Raw genomic sequence first — 23,661 nt, 5'->3', positions numbered from 1 at the left:
TTGAAAGCAGCCTGTCTACATGGTAAAATATGAATTTTCAACAATAATGCATGATGCATCAATTTTATAGTAGCAACAAAGTGTAAGATTCCCAGGCCTACCTTCAGGTGAACTGGACTCCAAAAGGAAACCCCAACTGTCAACTTCCACTTCCAGGGTCTTCGCTGCCTCTCCTGCAATGAGTGATGAGGATGAGCTGATTAGCTCAATAGCTGGCTAGGCCGTGAGCTTCCTACTGGGGGACGCTAAATTTAGCTGATACTAGCCAATCACCTGTTAGCAGGTACTAGCTAACCATGCTGAGTATACTTTTATATTTCTCTGAATTAAGTGTGTAGTTACACAAGTTTAACTAGGGGATTCAACCACGTCAAAATGTATCGTGCGCGTTCAACGTCAATGCGCAGCAGAGAAAGGATTATATATTTTGATTAATTAATTGCTCACTTTCACCTGTCTTCTTCTCTGGAGGAGGGTCTGGGCGTGGGCGAGCGAGACTAATTGCTCACCTACTCTGCAGCTGTTGTCGGCAACTTCGGGTAGAAACCATTATGGAAAGGGGGTGCGCGACTTTTTGAGATATGATGTGGAAGAGGACTAGGCCTACGTTTCATCCATACTAAAAGTGTTCATTAGTAGGTATGTAATCAAGCATAACCGCGATATAATCTAATATTAAACGTAAAACATTTTTTAAAAATGATCAGGTAAATCTTGTGGAGCCTCCCACCCCCTTCTTGAATGGGCGTTCCCCGACGCGTTTGATTTAATGAGCGGCATTCTTTGCACGTGAGAAGGTGAACACAATGGCCGAAGAGCAACACGAGTCTGGCGTCCAGTTGGACCACAGTCAGTTCTGCTGTGCAGTTTGTCTGCACCTGCTGAAGGAGCCCGTCACCATCCACTGTGGACACAGCTACTGCAAAAGCTGTATTGATGGTTACTGGGACTGTGTGGAGGGAACTGGGACATACAGCTGCCCTCAGTGCAGGGAGTCCTTCAATTCGAGGCCTGTTCTGCGGAGGAACAACATGTTGGCTGAGGTAGGGGGTAATATAGGCTACATTCTTTGTAAAAGAAGATGCATTTATTCATCTGATCCATCATCACCTCACTCAACGAAACATGTTAAAGTCAGACATAAAATTTAACTTTTGGTGGTGGAGGTCATCATTGTCTTCAGATTATAAAAAATCAAGTGTAAAACTGAGGCCCGTGGCTATTGCCTGCACTGCTATGTGCAGCAATTGGCTTTATGCACAGCTGCACTACTTCCCGAACTTCAGACAGCTCCTTTGTTTCCTGTTGCCATTATTGGACAAACTGATTAATCCAGGTGTGTCTGATTGTCAGGCACACCTGGATTAATCAGTTTGTCCAATAATGGCAGACAGGAAACAAAGGAGCTGACTGAAGTTCAGGAAGTAGTGCAGCTGAAGGTGTATAAAGCCAATTCTCACCACCTTACTTTTTTTTTTTTTCTTCATCCCGGCAGGTTGTGGAGAAGCTGGAGGTAACGAGCACCCACCAGGCGGCTCCCAGTGCTGCCGGCCCATCAGATGTTGCCTGTGATTTCTGCTGTGGGACCAAACCTAAGAAAGCCACCATGTCCTGCCTGACATGTTTGGCGTCTTACTGTCCATTTCACCTGGAGTCTCACACTACTCCAGTGCTGAGGACACACCAGTTGGTCGCAGCAAGAGTACCACTGCAGGCCAAGATATGTACCAAGCACAACCAGCTAATGGAGCTCTACTGCCAGACGGACAAGAAGTTAATCTGCTATCTGTGCAGTTTCCATGGCCATGAGCACCACAATATGACCACAGCTACAGCAGTGAGAGCTATCGAACAGGTAGAATCAAGAATACAGCAAAATTGGTAAACAAACTGTAGACAGAGTAGATTTTTATCAGCAGGAAAGATTAACAGTGTTGCACTAACAAAATCCTTTCAGAAACAACTGACTGTGAGACAAAAGATGGTCCAGAAGAATTTCCAGGAGAGGGAAGATGAGCTGAAAGAGCTGGGGAAAGCTCTCAAGGATTTCAAGGTATGGATATGTAATCGGTGTACAATACTCAAGCCACAGATTTTATCAGCTAATATTTCTGTTGAAGCTACAGAATTAACTGCATGTTTGCATACTAGTTTCCCTATCACTTCCCCATTTGCTTATTTGCACATTTTATCACTTGAATAACAAACCTTTAACTAGTACAGTGTCTATTTGCTGGCTACTGGATTTAGTTACACATGCACATTAGTATACTGGACCACTGGATGTTAATTTGTCTTGTGTATACAGGTATACTATGTATTGTGGAATCTAAACTACCAGTCTCAAAGAAGGACTTTGCCACTCAGAACACATTGTATAATAGAATCTGGTCTGTCTCTGTGAACAGCTCTGTACCCGAACTACAGTGAAGTCCTGCGATAAGATCTTTGAAGAGCTGTCCTCTTCCGTAAGCAAAAGACATGCAGAGATGAAGGTGCTGATTGAAGCACAGCATGAAAATGCAGTGTTTCAGGCTGAAGATCTGCAGCTGCACTTGGAGGACGAGATCGCCAGGCTGAAGAAGAGACACACCGACCTGGAAGAGCTCTCTCTTACAGAAGACCACATCCATTTCATACAGGTGTCAGATACTTTCTGTGTTGAGACGGGCAACTTTTTAAAAGTATTTTTATAGCTTGTATAATCCTCATGTTGTGTCCAAGTTTCAATCCATTACCATCTGTACCTGAACAAGGACGGAGCACAACTTGGCTCATTAAATTAGGGCAAATGCGTTACCCAAAGGTGACATCTGCTGGTCAATTTTTGACATAACAATAAATGAGGCTGAGGATGATTCTGGAATATCTTGGTTGTCTGTAATTTTGTCTCTCCTCTGGTGTCTGACTTGTTGTCTTCTCTTCAGGCTCTCCAGACTCTCTCCCCCTCCGGTGATTCTTCCGATTTGCCATCTGGAGCTGTTGGTCCTCAACAACTCGGATCTCTAACCAACTGTGTGTCGAAGCTGAAAAATGGCATGGAGAAGCTCTTTGAGGACACATGGCCTCAGATCTCTGCCACAGGTACCTGACAGGAATATGAAACTGTTTCTACAGTGATGTTGTATGCAGATGTAGTGATATAGAGTTATTTTTTCCTTTTCTGTTAGTGACTGCTGCAAAAGTTGTCCTGCCTACTTTGCCAAAGAAGAGAGATGAGTTTTTATGCTGTGAGTAAAAGATTTAATCCCCTTCAGTTGATGAGATGCAAGGAACTGGATGTCACAAGATTGATAATATCACCTTTTGCTCTTTCATCAGATGTCTTTCATTTATCTCTGGACGAGAACTCGATCTCCGACTACTTTGGTCATTCACGAGAGAAGAGGCGGGTGACCCGTGAAAACTTTGCCAAATATTACCCTGTTCACTCAGACAGGTTTGCAGATGTCATGCAGGTGTTGTGCAGAGAGGGACAGATGGGGCGATGCTACTGGGAGGTCAGTCTGAGCGGTGGTACCTGGTCAGTGGCCATGTCATACAAAGACATCAGCAGAAAATGCGTGTTCAAGTCAGAGTTTGGAAGGAACAGCAAGTCTTGGAGTTTGACGTGCTCACCAGATGGTTATGCTTTCCAACACAACTCAACAACCACAGCAGTGTTGGGTCCTACATCCTCCAGGATAGGAGTCTACCTGGATTATAAAGCAGGTACGCTGTCTTTTTACAGCGTCTCTGACACAATGACTCTGCTCCACACAGTCCATAAGAAGTTCATTCGGCCTCTCTATCCTGGCCTTGGGTTGAGTCTTTGTGGAGCAGCAATCGGACAATATGCAGAACTGATAAAGTTATGGTGATCAGATTTATACTGAGGCGGCTTTTGTTTTGTATCTGTGCTTAACACGAGATGCTGCCAAAATGCCAGCATCCCAAGTCCAAATGAACCAGGTTCCTCATAGCAATAGTTCAGTTCATGCGAGATGATAAATTGTGTTTTTAACGGCGGTTTGGATTCTTTTACCGTCACTTCTGCTTTCCAGTTTTAAACGACCTCATTTCTGAGGTATTTGACAGTAAAACCTTTGCCGGTGGTTTTGTTTTAAAATTCAGTCTTTTTGGTTGCTTCTGTTAACTCTGTCAAAGTGCATTGTATTGCTTGTTGTGTGTTTTTGTTTTGTATCTATACTTTTATATTTGTCTGCTTTTAGTAACTTAGTTATGGGTAAAGTTGGTTGGTCAGAAATGGTGATGCTGCCCTGAATCAGTCTGTCATCAGTTATGTCAAGCTATGAGCCATGCCAAATCTGAATGTGTTTTAGTGTGTCTAGATTCCACTGTTACTCTTGTTGGGCAACAACTGTAGTGGATATTGCAATACATGTTGTTTGCATTCTCCAGCCCATATGGAGCAAGGATATCAGAATGTTTTGTATATAATTTTTAAGACAAATTAAATAAATAAATGTGCACTACCTATACATTCTCAATTCCATTTGTCCCTGTTCTGTGAAAGATTAGCTATTTGCTGTTTTTGAGATGAAGACTACAATATATTTTGCGGATGTACATATTGAATAACAGAGTGGTAATTGTCGACACCGAGTCTAGTGATCTATAACTTGGAGAGAAAATGAAATGCATGTTCAGATTCACTCATTTGACTCAAAGAGCTGCAACTTCCAATATTTCTGATCATAGATTCTCAAGTTCATGAAAGGTGATTAATGTGCATCGTTTGACCAAAAGGTGGCAGCAATGTCCCACCGTAAAGGCTAATTCCTGCTTTCTGTTTGGATCTCAAACATGGGTCACTGGAGGTTTCAGCTGAGTCACAAACTAAACATGCAGGTGTGGTTCTCATGACGCACAAAGACATTCTGGAAAAACAACTGCTGTTTATTTTTTTTTTTAGAAAAGACTGCTATCTCCTATGGCCCTTTAAAAATAGAATTGAATTAGATATTTTTAGAGGAATAGGCTTGGTTACGAAACTTCATAAAACCTCTGAAAAATTCTCCACACAAATATTTGACTTTCTGAGTGTATCACTGCATTTGTGGTAGCATTTGGGTTGGAGAGGAAGAATCACATGTTGAAATTATCTCATGGCTTACGTGCTCCATGCTTTTTTATTAGCTGGTATGGCAGAGTTGACCTTTTAGCTCTTATCAGGCCTGCAAGACGTGATAAGAAGAGTTGCTCTGAAGTAAAATATTCAGTTTTGGTCTCATTAACTTCCCTTAACGACTTTGGACCTATACAGCGCTTCCAGTAAATCTACCTGCTTCTTTTTCTCTCTGTTCCAGGATCACAAGACCACTGTCTGCCACATAAGCATTATTTGATTTCAGTTCATTTTTTCGTCAGTCACTATATATTTGCATAATGTCCTTGCTGACCTTTTAGTAATTGCTGTTCCTGTATGCGACTGTTATGTCACCAAACTAAACTGAGGCAACAAAACTTATTCTCAGTTCAGTGCTCTGACAGTTCAGACCTAAGACAACTAATAATTTCAATATTCCAGGAGTGTAACATGCAGTCACCTGTTCCACAATCAACTTTGAATATAGCCTACTTTATGTAGGCTACTTCTGAGTTTCTGTACCTGTAGCAAATAGTAACTGTGGATTTAATTTTCCAAAAAGTCATTCAAACTGGCCTACAATAGGCTATTTCTAATCCTGCATAGTGTTTGGAGTCAAATGTGTAATTAGCCTACCAACATAAGTCAGTTAGAGGGGGGAAAGGGGATTATGACCTTTTCTTTTGTTGGATGTTTGTTTACTGCTAATAATTTGAACGCAGTCAAAACTGGGCTGTCCCTGGTTCTTTATGTGGACGTCACACGTAATAGCCTGCCCTATCCTGTGTCGAGGCTGTGCAGAGACAGAGCACATATCAGATGAGTGAACAACAAACTGCGCTCTGCTGATCCTACTGCTGTTCAATCCTTTACTGATCTTTTCGAAAGAGGATCATGGATGATCTTTACCATTTCCCCGTTTTCTTGGAGTGTGGCAACCTGCGCCCAAAGCAGAAGAAGGCAATAGAAAAATATTTCAGTATTCGGCGACGATCCGGTGGCGGCGACTGTGGCCCACTGAGGAATGTGAACAGTGAAGTCTACAGTATCGCTTTCAGAGATCAGACAGGTAGGTTAAGTCACAGTAATCATTCACTTATTAAAATAACCCGAATCTGCCTTGTAACTTTATGCACTGCATTTGCTTTGACGACATTGCATTGTATTCGTTTATTTATTTGGGTTCTCGGTCAAAAGATTTACGACAGTTGGGGTACAAACAACAAACATTTTGAACTGTCTAAATTGCATGCAAAGGTTCATGATTCCACTGATCCAACGGAAAGTTTGTGAGATTTGATCCCGAAACAGCGAAAATATAGTCTCCAGCTGCAGTTTGTGTTTAGTTTCGATTTCGGTGGAAAACGAAACTAAACACAAACTGCAGCTGGAGATGATGCGTTCAAGGCGCACTAGAATTTAATATATTTAATTTCTTCTAAAATACTTTTAAGATTCCAGGTTTAATTCAGTGCAGTTTATTGAATGCCCAGTCGTCTACCCGATTAAGTGAAATCAGTTGTAGTCAAAAACGCATTTGCATAATAAACAAATGACTCATCATGTTGGAGTGCTGTTACAGTGTGCCCTGTGCGTGCTAGATAGCCTATCAGACAGCAGCGTCATTAATTTTAACCCAATTGCACAAACGGGGAGATAAGATTTGGGTGAAATGAAAGAAATGCGGATAGATAAAGGATACAATTTAGTCTTATTTTCTAACAAGTGACAGAGATCATCTCAGCGAATGAGCCTGTGTTTTATGTAAAGGAGGAGTATTTTTTCTTATTTAAAGCTCACAACGACATTCTCACTTTTTTTTTTTACTTATAGATCAGCAAAATGTCCTGGAGAAAGGGGAGCATGTTGTGGACTGTCCAGATGGCCCTTTGGTGTTCACTGTCCGATGCAGCCTGGCTCCTGTCACCACCACTATCTCCACTCAGGATTTAACAGCTCCAGCACAGGTCAGTCACTCATGGTTATCTAAAATTACTGTCAGTTACTATTTACTTAAATGATATTATTCCTTTTTGACAAAGGAATGTCCTAGTAAACTCCTGATGTCATGAATGCTCCTTTCTTTTTAAAACAGACTACACAGTCTCCCTCAAGTGGTGAAAAATATGAACTACAACCTGATGTTTACCTCCTACGTTACCTAAAGGAATGTCCTGGGGCTGGGGAAGAACTAGAGAAAGAACTTGCCTCTGTGGCCTGCTCTGCTCAGCTTTACCCAGAGGAGGGGAGAGTTTTAGTTCAACCAAGTGACACAGACAAAGGTGGAAACTGGAAAGCTGAGGTAGACAAACTATTTGATGCTTATCTGTGCCACTATGAGGTGGAGCCTCTCAAAGTCAAAGCTTTGCTTCAGTCCTGCGGGTCAGGTCAGACCACAGATGAAGTGAAGGTGTACAGTGAGAGCGGGCTGGCTGTTGTGGTGGGGAAACGTGGTCGGGTTAATGCTAGGTTGAAGGATGTAGAGGAATCAACTGTTAAACATAGAAGGTCAGGATCAATTCAGAGGAAAACCACTCAACTGAGATTGGGTGAGGCCAAATGCCGCCTCCTTTGGAAAGAGATTGTATGTGGTTTGGGCCAGAATTTTCCTGGAGTTAAGGCCACACAGGGTGATGCAGGTCAGATAATTTTGGAAGGTTCTGTGGAGGATATCCTTGATGCTGGAGGATGGATTTCTGATCAGGATAATCTCGTGATAGAAAGGAGAGTTTCTAATAAGAGCCCACATCTTCTGGCCTTTCTAAGGAAGGCTTATGGAAGTCCAGGGGGACTGGGTGACTTTTTAGGGTTTGGTCATGAGGTAGAGTTAGAGTTACGAGATGCAGAGCTGCGTGTCTTCTCCCTCTCTGCTGATAAACTGGATGTAGCAGAAAATACATTGCAGAGTGAGTTCAAGGAAGTAAAGATTGATGTTCCTAACTGCGCTACTGTGCCATCTGAGCTTAGGAAAAAGCTTAAGTTAAAGACACATGAGATGAACCACAGGCAATGGAGGGCTCAGGTCTTGTTTGGCTTAGACAGCTCGGTGACCTTACTTGGTCACGCCAAAGAGGTTGAAGATCTGACTGAAACAGTCACACAGTTTTCACAAAGCACAGTCCATGCCCCATTAACAGGGTTAACCTCTTTCACTGACTCGTTGTCCTCTTTGAGTCTGAGTGAGGAGAACACATTAGTTGCCAGCTACACCCTTTGCGATGGGCTCCAGGTGCTGGTGTGTCAGGGTGACATCACCAAACAGGATGCTGAAGCCCTGGTTAATGCTGCCAATGAAGATCTGAACCACTGTGGAGGTGTTGCTGCTGCACTGAGTAAAGCAGGTGGTCCTGAAATACAGAGGGAAAGTGACACTTTAATACAACATCTTGGGAAAATTTCTGTAGGCGAAGCTGTAGTGACTACAGGTGGGAACTTAAAATGCAAGAAACTGCTGCATGCTGTTGGACCATCAGCTGGAAGAGCAGATGGTAGCGAACGGTCCTTGCTTGTGATAACTGTCCAGTCTGCATTGAAGTTGGCAGAAATAATGGAGTTCAAGTCTATAGCCATGCCTTGCATTAGCTCGGGTATATTTGGTGTTCCTCTTGCTGTGTGCTCAGAGGCTATTGTAACTGCTGTAAAAAGGTTTGGTAGTCAGGAAGGGCGAAGTCTGAGGAGAATCATATTGATTGATAACAGAGTTGAGGTGGTGAGGGCCATGCAGGAAGCATGTGACAGTCTTCTTCAAGGGATAAGTTCAGGAAACACTACCCCAAGTGATGAACTAGGATCCCTCATAGATGCAGTAGCCCGAGGCACTGTGAAAGAAGACAGAGCTGGACCTCCTGGACCAAATGTCCATGTTGAGATTGTTCAAGGAACGATTGAATCCCAGGAGGTGAGAAACTTTTACAAGACTAAGAATACTGATCAAACATATTCAGGTCATTCTACATCATTTACATGAATTAGAAAAAAACTGCAGTTCAAGCATCAACAAATCTCCCTGCTCTTCTCCTACTGTAGGTGGACGCGTTAGTAACTCCTATGGTTGGCCATGATCCTCTCTCCACCCGTGTTGGAAACACTTTGTTTGAAATGGTTGGACCTCAGCTGACTGCTAGCTTTAGACAGGAGGCAGGAGAAGATACAATGCCCGGCGATGCAGTTCTGGTTGAAGGATTGTCTGGACTTACATCTAATGCAGTGTTCTTCCTCAACCTTGCTCCCTGGGATGATGACCCTAATGGAACTCCAGTTGAGGTGAAATGAAGAATTGTGTCATTGTTGTCTTAACTTTGTCTGTCTCAATTTTTTTTTTTTTAAACTTTGCCATTTTCACACATCTAGTCTAATTATTATACTCTGACCTTTTACAGATTTTGAGATTCGGTATCGATAACATCTTAACTTCCTGTGAGATGAGAGGGTTACGATCAGTCGCTCTACCTGTACTCGGGTCTGGCCTTGCCTTGCGTTTTCCTACCAGTGTGGTAGCCAGAGTTCTAATGGAGCAGGTCCATGCATTTAAACAGACCCGAGCCAGTAGAACTTCATTCCTGGTCCGAATCACCATCCACCCCAATGACACGGAGGCTAGCGAGGTAAGGAAAATGCGTTTTACCTTAAATACTGACTGGAAGCCATGAGTTTCCTGACATCTTTTGCATTGAATATATTGGGTAATGGTAAATGTGTGTTTTCCAAAATTTTGTCCTGGCAAAGAGGATGTTAATAATGACTGGGTCATTGTTTCTACAGGTCTTCAAGGAATACAAAACACATTTCCACCAACGAGACCAAGGTGGGTATAGATATCAAAGATTTTCAGTTCAGTCCCTTGGCAGCCTAGTGTTTTATTTATTTTAAAAAAAACATGAAAACAAGGCAAACAAGCAGACAAATGTACTTAAGATTCATTATTCTCCTCTAGCATCGACTACAAAGAGGATCGTCCTGCTAGGAAAAACTGGATCTGGGAAAAGCAACTTAGCTAACACCATAATTGGAGAGGATGAGCTTTTTACCACAAACGCTACTCCCAACTCAGGAACACGTGAATGCCAAACAGAGACCAAATCTGTCAATGGAAGAAGCATCTCATTGATCGACACTCCCGGTTTCTTTGATGCAAACAGAGCTGAGCAGGACATTAAGCCTGAGATAATGAGTTGTATCACCGAGTGTGCTCCTGGGCCTCATGCTTTTCTCATTGTGCTCAAAGTGGATAAATACACTGAGCAGGAGCAGGATGTCATCAACAAAATACTTCAGTATTTCTCTGAAGATGCCCTGAAGTACGCTGTGATTGTCTTTACTCACGGTAACCAGCTTCCCGAGGGGAAGACGATTCAAGAGTTTGTCAGTGCAAATAAAAATCTGAGTGATCTGGTGAAGAAATGCGGCGGTCGGTGCCACGTCTTTGATAATAAATACTGGAAGAACGAACACCAGAGCTACAGGAGCAACCAGTTCCAGGTGGAGGAGCTTCTGAAAACAATAGACAAGATGGTGATGGAAAACAATGGAGACTACTACACTAATGCAGTGCTGCAAGTAGTGCAGGAAGAAATAAAGACAGAGGAGTATCGTCTAAAACAGTCATCGGTAAATCAGTCAGAGGGAGAGATCAGACAACAGGCTAAAGCAAACGTGTCCAACAGGTTATTGATTGGACTGACAGCAACGGCAACAGGAGCATTACTAGGAGCTTTTTTTGGAGTGAGGGCGATGGTAGGATTAGTTATTACAGTTGTCAGAAATAATGCCTTCAAAAACATGATTTCTCGAGTTCCAACATTAAGGGCGCCAGTAGCCAGAGTAGCTGCTGCAGCAGCAGGAGGAGAGGTGGCAGTAGCTGCAGCAACAGTAGGAGGAGAGTTGGCAGTAGCTGGGGCAGTAGCTGGAGCAACCTGTGCTGTAGTAGGAGGAGTACTGGGTGGAAAGATTGGGCTTGAGGCTGCAGAAGAAGCAGAAACACCAGGAGAGGCAGCAGGCATGGCGTATAAAGCTGTAAAAGGTGCATGGGATAAGTGGAACAGAAGGTGATACCAATATGTCCTGTTAATATGTCCTCCTCCTCTCACTTTAGCTTTGATTTTTGTGTCCACTGCTCTGTACTACTCAACTACAACTATGTTCTCCAGCTGGTGTGTAACATTATCTGTCTATGAACCCAGTGCAATAACAAGACTTATCCTTTGTGGGATGAAAAACACATAACAATATGACCTCAAACAGACTCCAAAGGCTCCACAGAGCTGAAGGAAACTGCACAAGATGCTCTGTAGGTTTCTTTCCAATTTAGTTGAGCTATTGTTGGTCGTTGAAAAAAAGTATAGATTTAATCAAAAGCACAAATTTTGGTGTGGTGAACCACGACAAACTGGGGGAAAAGGTTCTCAAACTTCTGTTATTACTACTTCTGTAAATGACCTGTACATTTTGTAATTCTCTTTAAAATCAGGTTTTGTAACAATCTTTATAAATAATTTTTATTAGAATAAAGATGTTCTCTGTTGTAAGCAAGATTTGTAATTGTTTTAAATCAACAATAAAAGCAATGGCTGATTTAATCATTTGTTGATTTTGTTTTATTAAAATATCTATGGATTAGACAGATAAATTTGGCTATAGTTCACCTATTTATTTATGGGATTTATATGTTTAAACTGCAGCTGCCAGCTGTGGTCACCAGGGGGCTCCCTAAAGCAAGAAAAACACTGTTGCAACAAATGCCACTGCAACATTATGTGAAGTGGATATACATCAAGTACAGGAACAAAGATTGCAACACCTCACACAGATGCACTTGATGTGGGTGAGATTAGTAATGTAATAGCTTTTCTGATTCTATAGGGGGCGGTAGAGGTCATGATATAATGCCAATATGCATTGATGAGCCTTTGTGCCAACACACCTTTATCGCTAGTTTTTGTATTTTCATTCCCTGTATGACCCTTAAGGCTATCTAGGGCACCCTCAATTACCTTAAACATTAATACATTTTTGTTCATTTGTGGACTCCTTCATGGGCTGAAAGTTCATAGTGTCATACATTGTTCCTCATATCATGTCAATTTGTGAACCTAGGAGATGATCTTAAGTCTTTCTATTGATCATTTAAGGAACTACAATATGACAGCAAGAAGTTTGCATTCTTTTAGCTGTGGTTTAGACGTCATGTAAGAAGTCATCCACAAACAACGATCAAACTTCATGTAAAACATGACCTTTGTTTTACAGCTTCAAACTAAGATAACCAGTAATTTAACAACCACCATGTAAGTTTTCTTTTTTCTTTGACAGGGGAGCATTAGGTAGACCCAAGTCTATAGCCCTGCCTCTGCCACCTGATCAGGAGTCACCCATCCCCCACTTAAGTGTTTCAAAACCCTCCTGTAAAGTAAAGTGTTTCTGCAAAATGGCCGACAAACACCCACAGAGGCAGCATGGAGCGGAGCTAGACCAAGAGTATTTCTGCTGTTCAGTATGTCTGGATCTCCTAAAGGACCCGGTGACCATTCACTGTGGGCACAGTTACTGCCGGAGCTGTATTGAGGGTTACTGGGAGCGGGAGAAGCAGAAGGCAGAGTACAGCTGTCCTCTGTGTAGGCAGACCTTCAGTCCCAGACCTCTTCTCAACAGGAACAACATGCTGGCTCAGGTATTATGGAAATGATTGACACATTTTACATCAAGCCGTCGTATAAAAACTATTGCATATTTCATGTTAATTTAGACATACCGTTTTCTTTTGCCTCTTTTGCAAGATAGTTAACATATTTATATGAGATGTTTGTATTTTGATGCCAAGTAACAACCCCACATACACAGGTTTTAAGTATTGATATAATTGGTATCTGACCAGCACACAATAGGTTACTGATCTGTGCTAATGTTTCACTGATATTTGCATTTTGCACAGATATATATCAGTGCATCTGTTCAACAATAACTAAAGAGTGCTATACTATTTATGTTATGGTTATTTTGTTATTTAATCTACATATCTACAATGGGAATGTTCTTTTTTTTTCTTGGACCGGCCTCACTATTTCTGTCTCTCCCTACAGGTTGTGGAGAAGCTGAAGATGACCAACAACCACCAGGGGGCTCCCTATGCTGCTCTCCCCTGTGCCGGCCCATCAGATGTCCCCTGTGATTTCTGCAGTGGGACCAAACCTAAGAGAGCCACCATGTCCTGCTTGACGTGCTTGGCGTCTTACTGTCCATCTCACCTGGAGCCTCACTACACCGTCCCAGTGCTGAAGACACACCAGCTGATCTCGGCTACAGTCTCACTGCAGCATAAGATGTGCACCAAGCACAACAAGCTGATGGAGCTCTACTGCCAGACAGACAAGCAGCTGGTTTGCTCTCTGTGCACCACAGAGGAGCATCAGGACCACAAACTGGTTTCTGTTTCAGTACAGAAGGCTGAAACAGAAGTAAACATAAATCTCTCACCTTGTTTTTTTTTGTTTTTTTTTAAATCAAATGCATCCGCACTTCCTTTTTCATATTTGTACTCCCCCGCTGAGCTTGTTCTATCGAGTCAGACGGCACATATAGTCTTAATTATCCTCATTTAGCATGAGCCTGTAAATAATCCTGTTTTCCTTTTTGCAGAAACTTCTGATTTTGACTCAAAAGAAAGTCCAGGAGAAGTCCCAGCAGAGAGAGAAGGAGCTGAGGGAGCTGATTGAAGCTGAGAAGAATCTCAAGGTGTGAAAAAACAGGCTTGGGGGTCTGTTGGATGTGTTGTTAAAAGTAACAGATCAGGATGAACATCTTCCCATTTGGAATATTTTTTAAACATCTAAAAATTATATTTCTGGGGAGTAGCAGTTTTTTTTGATCAAAGCCACTTTAAGTCCATTTCTTTCTAATTTTACATCAAAAGGAGAGGCCTATGTAGAGGCCTAAAGTCAAAGGTCAGGACCAACTTTCATCATGTACAGTAACTTTTGAATAAAAAAACCTTGTGTGCCAACAGAGCTGTACCCAGACTGCACTGAAAGACTGCGACGGGATCTTTGCCAAGATGATCTCCTCCGTGCAGAAGCGGCGCGACGAGGTGAAGCTGATGATCGAAGGTCAGGAGAAAACGGCGGTGACGCAGGCTGAGGAGATGCGGCTGCTGCTGGAGAAGGATATCGCCGAGTTGAAGAGGAGAGACGCCGAACTGGAGCGGCTGTCACACGCTGACGACCACATCCATTTGATACAGGTGCGTGTTTACACTTTTGGGGGTCGTTTTTTTTTCTCAGATTTACAACTTTATGATACATATACTGTAACTGAGTTGTCAGATTTGTGCAGTTAAGGGCAGATGATGATGTACAGTAAAATGCTTAAAATGAGAGTTGTATTTCATGGTATTAAAGGGATAGTTCAACATTTTGGCAAATTGGCCCATTGCCATAATCGCTATAGTCATAGCAGTAGGTTTGTTACCTTTAATTGTCGGTGTAAGCTATTTCTAGAACGGCGGAGCAGAGCCGCAAGCTGCTCAGGGCTAAGCTATGGAGGCTAAGGGAATTTCTTGGTTTTCCTCATCAAACTCATCAAATACACAACCCAACAACTCCAAAAGCTCACCACGCTATGAGATAATAACGGAACGTTACAAGACGGAGCTGTTTTAGAGGTAAATTCATGCAAAACCGCTGATGCGCGTTGCGTTCAGGGACAGTTTTTCAGCAAGCAGACTCTGTATTTACCTCGAAAACGGCTCAGTTTCGTAACATTCCATTATTATCTCATAGCGTGGTGAATGTGCAGCTTACAACTTGTCCACGAAAGCGTTTTGGAGTTTTGGGATTTTGTATTTGATGAGTTTGATGAGGGAAACCAAGAAATTCCTTTAGCCTCCATAGCATAGCCCTGAGCAGCCTCGCTCCTCCGTTCTAAAAATAGCTTACACCGACAATTAATGGTAACGAACCTACTGCTATGACTATAGCGATTATGGCAATGGGCCAATTTGCCAAAATGTTGAACTATCCCTTTAAAATGATCTAAAGTCAAGCATGTTTCTGGACAAAACAGGCATATAATTAGATTTCATGTTGTCCATGTTGTTTCTCCTCAGATTTTTCAGTCTCTCTCCACCTCCTGCGACTTTCCATATGTTTCACCTGGTGCTATTCCTGTACGTTCCTTCAAAGATGTGAGGAAATGTGTGTCCGAGTTGAGAGATAAAGTGGAGGTCGCCCTGGAGGAATCATGGCCCAGGATCCCAGCCACAGGTAATCTCAGTGATATATTTAAAAATGACTGAATTTTATATGGTTGACGTCATGAAATGAGACGATTGCTATGTTTCTTTCCCACAGTCTCTTATGTCGACTTCTCGCTGCCACCAACCCCAGAGACCAGAGAGGAGTTTCTACGCTGTAAGAGATTAAGTTGAACTCATTCATCTTCAAGCAATATTCATTCTTACCAAATAGCGGTGGGTTGACTGTTCATGTTGCCTTTGTTTCCCCGGCAGATTGCTGCCCCCTCACGCTGGATGTGACCTCAAACTACGCCTATCTGAACCTAACGGGTGGGAACCGCCTGATGAAGCCATGTCCCAGCCCGTACACCGCTCAGCCTGAGAGGTTTACTGATTTCCGTCAGGTTTTGTGCAGCGAGGGTTTGTCAGGGCGCTGCTACTGGGAGGTGAAGTGGTACGGCCGCTCTCTGTCTGCGGCAGTGGCATACAAAGACATCCGCCGAACGTCGGATGACTCGCGGTTTGGGAACAATGACAAGTCGTGGAGTTTGGAGTGCACAGCCGATGGTTACGTGTTCCGGCACAATAACGTAGAAACAGCCGTGGCAGGCCCTCCTCCGTCCTATAAGATCGGAGTGTTCTTGGATTATAAAACAGGAACTTTGAGTTTTTATCAAGTCTCTGATCTGATGCGTCTGCTCCACACAGTTCACACCACGTTCACCCAGCCTCTTTATCCAGGGCTCGGGCTGAACTATGAATGGTATGACACCGGAGTGTTTGCACAACTTGTCAAGTTATGGTAGTTAAAGTATGTGTTGGGCTTGGGAACTGATTTTTTTTTTCTGTACTGCATCATCAGTTCCCTCTGACATTTGGACAATGCGTAGTTGTGGAGGGAACAGACGGACAGGTTACAGATGGGACTTCAACATAAAAAATGACTGCCTGAGGCCTTCCTGTGTGGTTTGCATGTTCTCCCTGTGCCTGCACGGGTTCCCTTTGGGTCCTCCCACAGTGCAAATACATGCACGTTAGATTGACTGGGGACATTTTACTAGGTGTGAATGTGAGCGTGTGAGTTAGTTTGTCATTATGTAAGCCCTAGACTAGAGTGTATGCTGCCATCATCCAAAGACAAATGGGATTGGCTATAGGAGGCTATAATATAAATAATTAACACTATTATGAATTTGCTTGAAAACAGTTTGACATTTATTTTCCTCCCACTCCATCTCAATAGAGATTTCCTTTTGTGGCTTTGTAAAACTGCAACATTGGAAAGTTTGCTATCAGTCTGTTGTTGTAGACCAGATGTAATCAAGGTGGGAATGTAACAGAGCATAAAACCTGTGATAAAAGCCTCATGCCGAATGGAAAATAACGTGTCTGTTTTGCAGAGACCAGTAGGTTGTTTGCCTTGGTCGGCAGCTGAGCGTGACCTATAAGAATGTTTATCCAGAGGGTTTTCAACTGCGGCAAGAAAAAACAGGGCAGCTGACAAGTTATTGCAAGAGCTGAATCCCTAAATGGTTTTGGAATATGTGGAAATTGTACTTGGAAACCAGTCAAATCAACGTACGCAGTACATCAGCACAAATAATCAGATGCTGTTGGCTTCAGTTACTATGGGCTATCCATATGGACAATGATTCACAGGGCTAAACGGGACACTTCACTGGAATTGTATTGGGTGCATGTCAGTGGCTGCAGATGGGATGGTGCAATGTTTTCCACTGAAATATCTTAATTATGTAGAAGATTACGATACAGTCTTGGTCTGAAGTTGCTTTGAGACCACCCAAATAAGATGTCAAACAATAATAAAATAAAGAGAACTGTAACTGAAGTTGTTTTTTTGCAGTGTTGTCAGTTTGTCAAACACACATTAATGTTAAATGTTTGAAAGGTTAATTAATCCAAAACACAAATTATTATTCAGATCTTTTTTTTTTCACACAGCTCACCTGCAAAGACATAGTGGTAACACTTTATAATAAGTACACACTATTATGCATTAGTTAAGCATTAAATACTGAATGCATCATTTATAACACATGAATACTCATTAGTATGGAGTTTGTAAATGCAGTTAAAAATGTTTTACTCATCATTGATAAGCACTAACTGTATTTATAAACTACATACTCTCGAATATTCATGTTATAAATGAAGAATTCAGTATTTATTAATGGTTAACTAATGTTTAATAGTGTGTACTTATTATAAAGTGTTACCGACATAGTTATTTTATGGTTTGGCCTGGAGACATCCCAAGCCTTCATGTTGTAGTCCTGTTTTGCATCTATAGTGTGTTTCTTCCTTTGTGTCAGTGGGCGGTGGAGGGCTCCTCTCCTGTTTGAACTTGACATTTCTTCCGTGCAGAAGTACGAGGTTCATAAAGAAATAGTTCTTGACAGTTTGGCGTGGCAGAACTTGATTGGCAGATTCCTGACCTCCACCCCATCTAACACCTTTTTCTTTTTTTTGTTTTAAGATTGGAACCAAAACTGTGGGCCCAGCATCACCTCACTAATGCTCTTGTAGCTGAATTGGAACAAAACCCTGCAGCACAGTTTATGAAATCTTGCGAGAAGCCTTTGCAAAAGAGCACCGGAGCAGGATCATGCTCATGCTCATGTTATATTTCTTTAAATGACTCCTTCAGCTGGAATAGAAAAAAAATAGTGAACAAACTTTTTACATTGACCTTACACGGATGGAATCCTTGCTCAACGTGCAGGCCAGGTAAACCGTGACACACCTTCCCCTCTCGCTGCACTGCGTGTTACAGCAAGCATGACAAATCAATGGAAAGACGGAGGAGAGAGAGACAGAGAGAGAGAGAGAGAGAGCATGAGTGTGTGGGTGGAAAACGCAGGGGGAAGAAGGAGTAAAAAGTAGAAGAAGAAATCACAACAACTCCAACCCCTTCAGACCGCTCCTCCGGCTCTGGGTGACTTCTTCCCTCCTGGTGGGATTTACCACCGGTGTCAATGGTGAGTCTCTAACTTATTCATAGGCCTGTGTCAGCTTCAGCACTGTTGTGGCAACACATCACTGCAGTCAATCAAAGCTTAGCTGCTGCTGGTGAGGGTGAAAATAAGAACTGAAAGTTTTCTAGTAGGGATTTTCACAAGTTTCTCTTGCCAGAAGATTTGCAGTGAGGCGTTATTTTTGAGGTTCATTTGACAGCTGCGATTTTGCTGAAATATGAGCTACTGGTCTGTTTCTGGGACAAATTCCGTGTAGTTACGTTGTTATTCTGTGCGTTGTACAATTTCTATATGCATGGGCAGAACAGCAGTGATTTAGCAGGTATGTGCGTGAGTCACACAAGACACACAAACACACCTTTTGTGTGAGTCAGGTTTCATAGTGCCTGATGTGGTCACCTGGTTTTAGGGCTTGTGTTTGTTTGTACAACTGATCGTAAAAAAATGGGAAGAAAGAGAGCAGCAGACGACCACAAGAGGAACAAAAAGGGGTCGAAACGTCAATAGCATCAATAAGCTTTTTGTCTGGTGGTTTTGTCAATGTTCCAGCCGTTGCACAACGTGACACCGTTTCACCGGCGTCTTCTGCTGCTGCTGCTGCTACTTTGATGCCACTGTCAATGTGGTTTGACCGGCTTTCTGTAAACACTGGCCATGTGGTTACACGTCTTTGTCCTTCCATGCTTGTGAAATCTTGAAAACAGACTTTTTCTACAACTGTGCTACATTTGAAAACAGCAGGAGTGGCTGAGCTGCCCTTGAAACAGTAGGCCATGAGTTGAGTATGAGAGAAGAAATGACACTCGCATTCTTCAATTAAATTAAGAAATACAAAATAATATACATTGCCAGCAATTCTGGGTTCTTTTCATTCATTTTTGATACTGCTTTCATATTTTCTGTTGGTCTTTTACTCGTCTATCTTTTTTTCTTTCAATTTTCTCTTTCTATTGGTCAACATTTATAGGTATACAGTATTATGTATGGCTTCTGTATAATCTCTGGATACTGAACTGAACTCTGTATTTTGTTTTAAAAAGAGAAGTGGTTAGAAGTTGTTTAGTACAGTCTAGGGCTTCCTCACTTACCTTGTTCTGTATAGGTAAATGCTCTGCAATAGGACAAGAAATTGCCGTCAGTGCATAACTAGGAAGAATGCAATCATTTCCTCTGCTGTTTGTACTGCTAATATCAACCGATGCGCTCTAACTTACCACTACAGCCTATTACACACCGATTTAGCCTGTAATGATGTATAATTACAGCAACAGGTTGGTTTAGTACATTTGCGTGTGAATATTTGATTACACTGTATGTACAAGGGCACTGACACTGCACGGCACTCTTCAGGGTGTGCTCTTATACCAATAATCAAGGATATGTCAAACAAGTGATGGCATGCCACTTTTTAAAACCTGTTCCAGCAACACAAAATGGCTATAAAACATAACCTTGCCTTGCAGGAGACTACCGGATAAACACATGATAAACACTTTTTGTTGTGATTTGTGTTGGCTGTTTATTTGTTTTTTTTTATTCTTGATTAACTGATTAATCTTAACCTTTTGATTGTAATTCTAAATATTTCTAATACTTTTCCGTATCCCATGTAAAGCATTTTCAATTTGACGCTTCTGCCTCTGGATACAAATACATTTACTCCATCAGGCCAAAAGAGAAAGAGAGAACATCATTACTCAAATACTGGCACCAACATTGTGACTGTTGCTCTCCACTCGTGTCTGGTCTCGTTGTTCAGGAATTAAGAATCCCCGTTAAAACCTGTTACACTTGCACCACACTCCCACACTTTCCTGGAGAAATACATACTTGTATTTTCAAACTGAGACATGTGCCAGATAAAACATGGCGTAGGCTTCATAGCCGAGGTGCTTGATTTGACAGAAAATCTCTGAGTCACTCTGTGATACAGCAGGTTTCAGGATACATAGTCTAGCTATTGTGTTTTTGAAGGAAACCATCATATAGACACCAGCTTATACTGTATATTGATTATGAAATTCATTGCACTTTGATTGAGCCTTGCATTTTTAGCATTTGTGTCGCTTGTCATTTTGCTTTGCTGTTGCTGCATAGCCAACAATGGCAAAAAGATGTGCAGTCAACAGTGGCATTGAAAATTCAGCGTCACTCCATCACTTTAATCCCAAGAGCTGTTTTCTGTCTTCTTTTTTCAGCTAGCATGGTAGGGGGTCATCCCTATGTTCCCACAGCCCTATGTTCCCTCAGCCCTATGTTCCCTCATTTCTAACTTTTGTCGTCACTGAAAATTAGGCCCTATTCCCACAGCCCTTTGGTCCCACCATTGGTTGGGTTTAGGCAATGAAGAAAGGAGTTGGTTAAGTTTAGTAAAAAGACCAGGTAGAGGCTAGACAGGCCAGATAGACAGAGTCCAGATAGGTAGAGAGAGTCCAGAGGGAACATAGGGCTGAGGGAACATAGGCACGCTCCCGCATGGTAGCTAGCTAGCACTAGTGCAGAGAGTCATTTTCCGATACCAAGATGAGTCACAGAAGTGTTCATCCAGGCTACTCTGAAGATAAATATGGCTGCTCTGGAAGAGTATTTTTCTTGTAGTGTGAATACAATAACCTAAATCATTGACCAATATTTTCCTTTTGACAGGTAAGAAACATGACCACGTTCAACGCTACTACAAGTGCCCCCCAAGGAAATAATAGTGTTGTGAATGACAAATATGCCACCACTATGGGCGCTCTCATCCTGAGCCTTGTTTTTGTCTTGGGCTTCCCTGGAAATGTCTTTGTCATCTGGAGCATCCTGGCACGTGCTCGAAAGCAGTCAGTCACCACTCTCCTCATCGTTAACCTTGCTTTCGCTGATGGCTCCCTGATGGCTCTCACTCCGTTCTTCATTATCTACCTTATTATGAAGAAGTGGATATTTGAAATGGTGATGTGCAAGATCCTCTTTTACCTGTGTCTGGCCAACATGTATGCCTCCATCCACCTCATTATGCTGATGAGCCTCTACAGGCTGATGGCAGTCCTGTGGCCGCATCGCATCAGCGTCATCACCGGCCGGAGGACTGTACTGAGGGTGCTGGCAGTGGTGTGGGTGCTTGTGATGGTCGCCTCTGTTCCAGCAATTATCTTCAGAGAAGTGAGGCCTTTTAAGAATACAACAGTGTGCGAATCATTCCATGACAAAGACGAGCATGTGAGTGAACACAAACCTTTATGTATTGTTACTACTAATTCATTTTACAAATCTGGAAACAGGCTTGATGAAGGATGAACTGAAGACAGCTAATTTCAGCTCATTACTACATTATTGCATTACTGGTACAATGTTACATTGCTAGTATATTCACAATATAGTTGCCTAACGTGTTCAAGATCTTTAGGAACCAAAAAAGTCTCTCTGTCTGTAAATCTTTCTAATAAAGTCCTTAGTCCAATTGAAAATCATTGTCCCTTCAAACAGGGACATGAAAAGATTGTCATTCAATTGACATCTCTGTGTTTTCAGAAGCTGTTCTTTAGGGGCAGCCATGTGATTTCACTTAATACAGAAGGCAAGAGTATTAAATTATATCGTTTTTGTTTTACAGGCTGTCTTACAGTACACATTGGAGCTCATATTGGGGTTTCTAATTCCATATACTGTCATAATAGTCAGCTACATCCTCATCTTGCGGCGGATTCGACAGACCAGGTTCCGTCGTCGCATTCGCAGTGAGAAGCTCATCCTGGCAATCGTGTTGACTTTCTGCCTCTTTTGGTTACCATACCACTTAATCAACATAGTGCAGGTATTTCACATATCCTGATTTTACCAATACCATTTTTTCCATACATCATGGACATATAGAGAGTTTTCAACTGCATTCATCATGCCTGCTTGTCTATTATTATTTAAAACATAGTAGCCTAACAGCAGATGTTACTTACTAATCACTTTTGTATTGCCCTCAGGTTTCATCGTCTCTGTGTCCAGACGGTAAAACAAAAGACACGTAAGTGGTGACACAACAAGTGTAACTTCTTTTATTATAGCTAATGTCATCAATATCGTTTACATGGAAGTGATAAGTTCGACACAGTTCGACATACTTGATTTAGACGAGAAGGCTGACTCCACTCTTGGGTGTGTACGTTAAGTTTAGAGAAGTATAATGTGTCTATATGTCATGTTTTACACTGTACACAAATTGTGATGTCAAAACAAGCGGCTTTATTAGGAATTGTATACTAGTTATGTATTGGTAAATTACAGATTTCTAACCCTGTATAACACAATTCCTGGGTTCATGGTTTAAAGCAGAAGTAAGCGATCCGGTGGTTTTGGCTAACTTCCTGTCAGCCGATGGAGTTAGCAGTCCCCGCCCTCGTCCCTACGTCACCACATTCACGCGCATCCCTTGGCTGCACACACAGAGAGGACCGCCCCTTTATGCCGTTCTCTCTCCTCATTGGATAAAAGTTGTAGGATACAAGGAAAGTTTTCTCCTCGGCTTACAGCAGAGCAGAGTGACTGACAGACCCGTGTTTCGGACAAAACACTCTAAGTGATTTCTGTCGGAAGATATAACTATTTAAGACTTATATTAACACAAACATTCCGCTTACTTCTGCTTTAAGTGTTGTTTGTTAGAAATTAACAAGAGGTGTTACAGTAGTAGGTGTTTTTATGGTCAACTTTGGCCAGACTATTTGTTTCCCACTGCTATTATTCTTTTTGTTAGGCTCAGTTTATCAACTTCTGGCTCAAACTTACAGACTGAGACTGATGGCAATATTTTACTATGAATTTATTACTCTAAATTAAATTATACTTTGTAATAACCAATTGTGCAGTGGTTTATATGCCAAAGAGAGTAATACATCCTACAGTCCTTTTCTTGTTGATAAAAATCAAACATGATATTGGTGTAATTTTCATTGCTCTAACAAGATGCTCTTCTCACCTCTCCATCCTTCAGGCTGAATTACATATGGCAAAATAGCCGTGCCGTCACTTCTTCCATAGCCTTCATCAGCAGCTGTGTGAACCCGGTGCTCTACTTCTTCGCTGGAAAGTCTTACATCCGACGAGAAGGGTTGGCGTTCATGGCCCGGCTGTTTGAGGGCACAGGGCTGGACTCTGCTACAAGGAAGAGCCGACAGAACAGCCAGAATAGCCGTGACAAGGACAAAGATGCAGATGCTGTCATGCTAAAGGACAAAGATCCCGATTCGGTCACCAATTCAAGCACTAATACCAAACCAGTAAAGAATGGCAAGTAGACCAGGAGGCAGCACATTGGATGCTGAGGGAAAAATGAACCCACTCAAGCCTTAAAGTTTCTCCTCCATCCAGTCACCAGC

At 42.2% G+C, this 23,661-nt stretch overlaps 4 protein-coding genes across 4 annotated transcripts; all 4 read left to right on the top strand.

Annotated features, from left to right (window-relative positions):
* Window positions 1-806: 806 nt before the first annotated feature.
* On the top strand, window positions 807-3,911 carry LOC146969011 (tripartite motif-containing protein 16-like). Its single transcript, XM_085759202.1, has 7 exons — window positions 807-1,043; window positions 1,496-1,855; window positions 1,958-2,053; window positions 2,409-2,642; window positions 2,928-3,084; window positions 3,171-3,230; window positions 3,322-3,911. The coding sequence occupies exons 1-7, from the start codon at window positions 807-809 to the stop codon at window positions 3,858-3,860; spliced, it is 1,683 nt and encodes a 560-aa protein (XP_085615328.1). The 3' UTR covers window positions 3,861-3,911.
* Window positions 3,912-5,888: 1,977 nt separating this feature from the next.
* On the top strand, window positions 5,889-11,652 carry LOC146969010 (uncharacterized). Its single transcript, XM_085759200.1, has 7 exons — window positions 5,889-6,158; window positions 6,923-7,056; window positions 7,185-8,987; window positions 9,116-9,352; window positions 9,469-9,693; window positions 9,851-9,893; window positions 10,023-11,652. The coding sequence occupies exons 1-7, from the start codon at window positions 5,984-5,986 to the stop codon at window positions 11,135-11,137; spliced, it is 3,732 nt and encodes a 1,243-aa protein (XP_085615326.1). The 5' UTR covers window positions 5,889-5,983; the 3' UTR covers window positions 11,138-11,652.
* An 846-nt stretch (window positions 11,653-12,498) lies between these two features.
* Window positions 12,499-16,384, top strand: LOC146969009 (tripartite motif-containing protein 16-like). The gene is made up of 7 exons (XM_085759201.1): window positions 12,499-12,755; window positions 13,165-13,539; window positions 13,721-13,816; window positions 14,088-14,321; window positions 15,186-15,342; window positions 15,430-15,489; window positions 15,588-16,384. The coding sequence occupies exons 1-7, from the start codon at window positions 12,513-12,515 to the stop codon at window positions 16,118-16,120; spliced, it is 1,698 nt and encodes a 565-aa protein (XP_085615327.1). The 5' UTR covers window positions 12,499-12,512; the 3' UTR covers window positions 16,121-16,384.
* Window positions 16,385-18,118: 1,734 nt separating this feature from the next.
* On the top strand, window positions 18,119-23,661 carry LOC146969008 (leukotriene B4 receptor 1-like). The gene is made up of 5 exons (XM_085759203.1): window positions 18,119-18,313; window positions 20,957-21,511; window positions 21,906-22,106; window positions 22,270-22,310; window positions 23,277-23,661. The coding sequence occupies exons 1-5, from the start codon at window positions 18,311-18,313 to the stop codon at window positions 23,578-23,580; spliced, it is 1,104 nt and encodes a 367-aa protein (XP_085615329.1). The 5' UTR covers window positions 18,119-18,310; the 3' UTR covers window positions 23,581-23,661.

Source organism: Trachurus japonicus, chromosome 18 (assembly GCF_045865225.1).
Source record: "Trachurus japonicus isolate A0001 chromosome 18, Traja_1.0".
In the NCBI taxonomy this organism is placed as follows: domain Eukaryota; kingdom Metazoa; phylum Chordata; class Actinopteri; order Carangiformes; family Carangidae; genus Trachurus; species Trachurus japonicus.
Note: the sequence above shows the minus strand (reverse complement) of the source record. Positions and strands in the feature narration are given on the sequence as shown.